General features: G+C 33.1%; 1 protein-coding gene across 1 annotated transcript; it reads left to right on the top strand.

The window, feature by feature from the left end:
* The first annotated feature begins 5,160 nt into the window (after positions 1-5,160).
* On the top strand, positions 5,161-5,864 carry LOC136211233 (uncharacterized). Its single transcript, XM_066002707.1, has 2 exons — positions 5,161-5,582; positions 5,699-5,864. The coding sequence occupies exons 1-2, from the start codon at positions 5,168-5,170 to the stop codon at positions 5,710-5,712; spliced, it is 429 nt and encodes a 142-aa protein (XP_065858779.1). The 5' UTR covers positions 5,161-5,167; the 3' UTR covers positions 5,713-5,864.
* The last annotated feature ends 136 nt before the right edge of the window (positions 5,865-6,000 follow it).

Raw genomic sequence — 6,000 nt, 5'->3', positions numbered from 1 at the left:
AACTTGGAAAAACAGTTTTCTAAAAACATATGCTTAGTGTCTAAAGAGGACAACTCCTGGCTATGGCATAGAAGACTTGGGCATGTCAGCATGGACCTTCTTGCCAAATTAGCTAGAAAGCAATTAGTTGAGGGATTACCCAAATTAAAGTTTGAAAAAGATCAACTATGTAAAGCTTGTCAGCAAGGCAAACAAACTAAAAAGTCATTTCATAGCAAAAATATCGTCTCAACTAAAAGACCATTGAAATTACTACACTTGGATCTTTTCGGACCTATCCAGCCACTCAGCTTGGGAGGTAAGAAATTTTCCTTGGTTATTGTAGATGATTTCTCTCAGTACACTTGGATCATCTTGCTGAGTAGCAAGGATGAAACCTTTGAGATGTTTACCACATTGATCAAAAAGCTTGAAAATGACAAAGACCTAAGAGTAGCTCACATTAGAAGCGACAATGGTGGAGAATTCAAAAACCAACAGTTTGATGAATTTTGTGAAATCAGTGGCATTGACCACAATTTCTCCGCTCCTAGAACACCTCAACAAAATGGGGTTGTTGAAAGGAAAAATAGAACTATTGTCGAAATAGCTAGGACTATGTTGAGTGAAAATAGGCTTCCAAAGTACTTCTGGGGTGAAGCTGTTCACACAGCATGTTACATACTGAATAGGGCTCTAGTTAGACCTATACTTAAGAAAACCCCATATGAACTTTGGAAAGGACGAAAGCCCAACATTGGATACTTTCGTGCCTTTGGGTGTAAATGCTTCATACTCAACACAAAAGACAACCTTGCTAAATTTGATGCTAAAGCTGATGAGGCGATCTTTTTAGGGTACTCAACAAACAGTAAAGCATATAGAGTATTTAATAAAAGAACTCAGGTTGTAGAAGAGTCTGTACATGTTGAGTTCGATGAAACTGACCCTACAGGTAAGTCAGCTCAGCCTGAAGAAGATGAACCAGGCTCAGCTTCCGCTGATCATCCAGAAGCCTCTGTGTCATCTATATAGGAGCTAACCCAAGGTAAGCAAGAAATTGAAATATCATTTGCTGACCAATCTATTCCTGTAGAGATTGTAGAAACACCTCTTCCAAACAACACAACATTGCCCAAGGAAATAAATATTCCAAGAGGACACACAGAACAGGCCATTCTTGATGCTGCCAACAACAAGTTGATGACCAGAGATCAGCTTAGAAAATACCTTAGCAATGTTGCCTTCGTCTCAATGCTTAAGCCAAAGAATTTTGCTGATGCTGAGCAAGATGAATATTGGATATATGCCATGCAAGAAGAACTTGATCAATTCACCAGAAATGAGGTATGGGACTTAGTACTTAAACCAAGGAATCAAAAGCCCATAGGAACCAAGTGGGTCTTTAGAAATAAGATAGATGAGCATGGAAATGTGATTAGAAACAAAGCTCGACTTGTAGCCCAAGGTTATAGTCAGCAAGAGGGTATAGACTATGGAGAAACATTTGCTCATGTTGCTAGTGTAAGTGTTGTATGCCCTAGGCCATTCCTTTTGTATATTTTACAGTGTGAATTTTGTATCCAAATGGCAGTTAATAAAATATGTATTCATGTGTAATTATTTGTATTGTTTAATTACTTAATGAATATACATATTAGTCCAAAGATTATTTACAAAGAGATGATATTATTAAGAGTTAATAATAATGAGATATATTTCTTTTGTAAAATAATAATCTTAAATGTTCATAATCGGTGGATAATGAATTGGACACTCATCTATCCTTAGATTATCACATCTGTTTATTTTCTTGATTAGTATGAGATATTAATCAGACACAGAAAATCTCATTCTGTTTGATATGCTGATATCAGAATAAATATGTGGACATTCAAAGAGGCGAATGGTCGAACTGTGACGTTAGATAATAATCGCACAAAGGTTTACTCCTAGTCAACATAATTATTATCTAGGTCATAATAGTGCATATAGTCCTTTGACTTGAGGAAACTTAGTTGTTCTTGCGCATGTAATTATAGTTTGTTCCTGCTTTGTACTGGGATCTTAATTCTGGTAATCCGGCAGTGAATCGCTATAGTTAGTTGTGTAGTGTAACAAGAGTTTGCTAATAGAGGATTCATTACTCTAAGTAAATAGAGATAAATCCTAAGATAGTTATTGATTAGTTTTTTTGATGGAATGAGTTCCTGGCCAGGACAATAAGACTCGTCTTATGAGATAAGTATCAAGGAATGGTTCCTTGATGTGAGTCTTATTTTATCAAAGACTTAATCAATATTTCTTAGTATCTTGACGATTAGAGCTTGACACTTTGTGGCTCTAGTCAAGATCAGGATTTTTAATGAAAGGACTTTAGTGCATGGAAATTATGATCGATGGTTCATACTTAGTTTAATTATGCGTTTACTTCAAGTAACTTCATTCTTTAATTGGGACGTCATGGCGCAGTGTGTTAGCTGGAGATCATGACCTTTAGAGGACTATAAGTATATATAAGCTAAGCTTATATAGGATACACTTGTAGTACAAGGAATTGGATTCCTAACATAATTAATAAGTGTTATTATTATGTCTCTAATGCTAGTTAAAGATGAACCTAGAAAGTCACACACATACAAGTTATTTGTATCAAGCTTTAGTTAAATTGATTAATTAAAAGTGTTTTAATTAATTAATTAACACAATTGAATATGTCAATGGGATTGACAAAATATTCTAACACTGTTTGATATTCAATTGAGGAAATTATAAATTATTATTCTTGCTCAGTTTAGATTGATGACTATTTCCAAATACAATAATCAAGTGTTGACTGTTAGTATTTAGAGGTGTTGTAAGTTAGCTCCTCTAAAATATTATTAAAGGATATAATAGTAATTAATTAAATAGTTAATTAATTATTATTATATATATTATAAATTAAATAATAATAATATATTTAATTATTATATTAATTTATATTAATTAATTATTATTATTATATTAATTATATATATATATATATATATATATATATATATATATATATATATATTACATGCACTAGGACACGTAGTGTCCATGATGTGTTTCAATCCTGGAAAGGATTGAAACAAGGCATATATATATATATATCTGAAAGATATATATATAAGAAGATTAAGGTAATACAATATATAGAGATACGATTTTACGGTTTAGAAAATCGGATACGGAATCAGTTTTCGATTTTGAGCAAGATTAATCAATTTCTTCGAGGCTTGATCTAATCGACTTAGTGGACTGACTAGAGGCTTCACCACTAGAGAAGCTTTAATACCCGATTGGAATCTACAAGAGGTATTTTTCCAATCTTGTAGTATAAATATCAATTTGATTATTGAAGAACTTAATGATCTTGGTTAAGGATTTGATGTCAGACATCAGATGTTTGACTGTTTATCAGAGTGATTGGATCACACTGATTGTTTGTTTAGGGAAATTTTTTGAAATTCGTCTCCTAAATACCAACATGTTTCCGCTTCAAATCCTTCAAGTGGTATCAGAGCCATCTAAGTTCTTTTATAGTTAATTGATGTTGTGTTCTCTTGATTGATATAATTATGGATTGTTGGGGCTTTGCTTTTATTATTTTGCTCTTGTTGTAATTTTGGAGCAAAATTGAAGGAATGTCGAAATTGACAGATTGCAGAATTTATGGCGTGGGCATGCTTTAGACAATTTTTAGTTGTCTAGTTTATATATTGTCTGCTGTGATAAAATTGAAATGTGATTAAAATTATATATTGGCCTTAAATGTAAGTATTACATTTAGGAACAATTGAGGGTCAATTGTACAAAAAGGGTCAAGTATGTAATAAAATCAATTTTGATTTTACTACATAAATATATGTAATTTTATTAATTACATGTTCAATTTTATCCAATCCATAATTATACCAATAAGATTAGATGAATGCTAAGATTGATCACCACAAGGCATGTTATTGGATAATGTGCAAACATTAACTAATAAATTGAATTAAGTGTTAATTCAAGATAAATTTCTTTTTATGCAAAATTGCATGTTAGAAATTTAAATTGGTTAATGTGCAAAGTGAGACCTTAAGTTAAATTTAATTTAACTGCAAGACCAGAAATCTTCCAAATAAATATTAAATCCGATAAAGATACAAGAGTTGTATCGAGGCTCTCCACTGGTGCATTAATACGCAAATGGTTTGTGTGATTAGTGTGAAAGCTAATTTCCATTGAATTAATTTGTGGTTTATGTTAGGCAATTAACATTGTAATAATGCCAATGTGAAGCTGAACAATGTTGATTCGGGCTTAATATAATCTGCTGATCTAGTGGGTTGGATTTATCTAGTGTGGAAATCCAATAATGTCAAAGGGAAACTGAGGATTAAAACACTAGGAGCTAGAAAAGTATTATATTGAATTTCACAGCATAGTGCAAGGTGATTGACAAGTGTTGTCAACTTATGAATTTATTAGTTGTCCCAATAATACCAATGTGAAGTTGAGGGATAAGCTAATAGAATTTATAAGAATTCGATTTACCCACTAGTAATTCATTCCAAAGAATTATCGTTTCCTATTTGGAAGTATAGGATTCGCCAAATTAGTGGGAACCCATTATGATAAAAGTCCATGTCATATTGGTTCGTTTAATTCACCTTAAATATATAACTGACTATCAATCTTTATTTTCTGCAGTTACTCTTTGATTCCAAACATGTTATCAACACCTCTCCAATCGATATTAGACCGTAATAGGCTCACAGGGCCGAATTATGTGGACTGGCTGAGAAACCTTAAGGTTGTGTTAACTCAGCAACGTTTATTATATGTAATTCTAAAGCCTAAGCCTGCATGCCCTAAAGAGGATGCAGCAAAGGCTTTACATGAGACATATGATAAATGGGTAGATGATGATACCCAGGCCAAATGCTATATTATTGCTTCTATGGATAATGAATTACAGAAGCATTATGAGAATATAGCAACATCTTTTGAAATCTTATCGAGCTTAAAAGACCTGTATGGTGAGACCAGCAGGACTATGCGATATAAAATATCAAGTAAGCTCTTTAGGATGAAGATGAAAGAAAGTCAGAATGTTTCTGATCATGTTGGAGACATGATTCATTTAATCCAAGCTTTGCATAATTTGGATTTTGCAATGGCTCATGAACTCCAAATTGATCTCGTGCTTTCTTCGCTCCCACGTTCATATGGAGGTTTTGTTTCAAACTTCCAGTTAAACAAAGTGGAGTGTACTTTGGCTCAGTTGCTGCAGAATCTGGTTGTTCACCAACAGAATGTGGTGGACCAAGATAAAAAGAAAGATGATGTTGTAGTAGTGGCTGCATCTTCTTTTAAAAGGAAGGGTAAGACCCAACCTAAAAAGAAGAAAAAGAAAGTTCAAAAGACCACTAATACAAGTCCATCATTTGTGAGGCCAAAAGCCTCAACACAACTTAAGGGTGCTGTTAAGCAGGGATGTTTCCAATGTGGAATGGAAGGTCACTTTAAGAGAAATTGCCCAATCTTTCTGAAAAATTTAGAGAAGGGTAAGGGTGCAGCTTCTGCATCAGGTATTTCTCTTAATAATTATTTAAATGTTGATTTAAATAATGATCTTTCTTATAACTCATCTAATGCCTGGATTTTAGACACTGGAGCAACTTCTCATATTTGTTCCTATGTTCAGGATCTGGCAAATAGAAGGTTGTTGGAAGATGGTGAAGTGGAACTCACACTGGGAAATGGTGCAAGGGTTGCAGCCAGGGCAGTGGGAGATATTTCACTTATGTTAGACCATCATGTTTTGTTATTGAAAGATGTATTGTATATACCAGGAGCATATAAAAATGTAATATCTGTATCTATTTTGACAAAAAGGAATTATGAATTCCGATTTTGTAATAAAGCTTGTACAGTATATTTTGATAATGTGATTATCGGTTCTGGTGTTTTACATCGTGGTTTATTTTATGTTGATAAAAATATACC

The sequence above is a fragment of the Euphorbia lathyris genome, chromosome 1 (genome assembly GCF_963576675.1).
Source record: "Euphorbia lathyris chromosome 1, ddEupLath1.1, whole genome shotgun sequence".
NCBI classification, from domain to species: domain Eukaryota; kingdom Viridiplantae; phylum Streptophyta; class Magnoliopsida; order Malpighiales; family Euphorbiaceae; genus Euphorbia; species Euphorbia lathyris.
Note: the sequence above shows the minus strand (reverse complement) of the source record. Positions and strands in the feature narration are given on the sequence as shown.

Excerpts from the sequence above, each read along its gene's own strand:
- LOC136211233 (XM_066002707.1), top strand. The coding sequence starts at position 5,168 with ATGGCTCATGAACTCCAAATTGATCTCGTGCTTTCTTCGCTCCCACGT.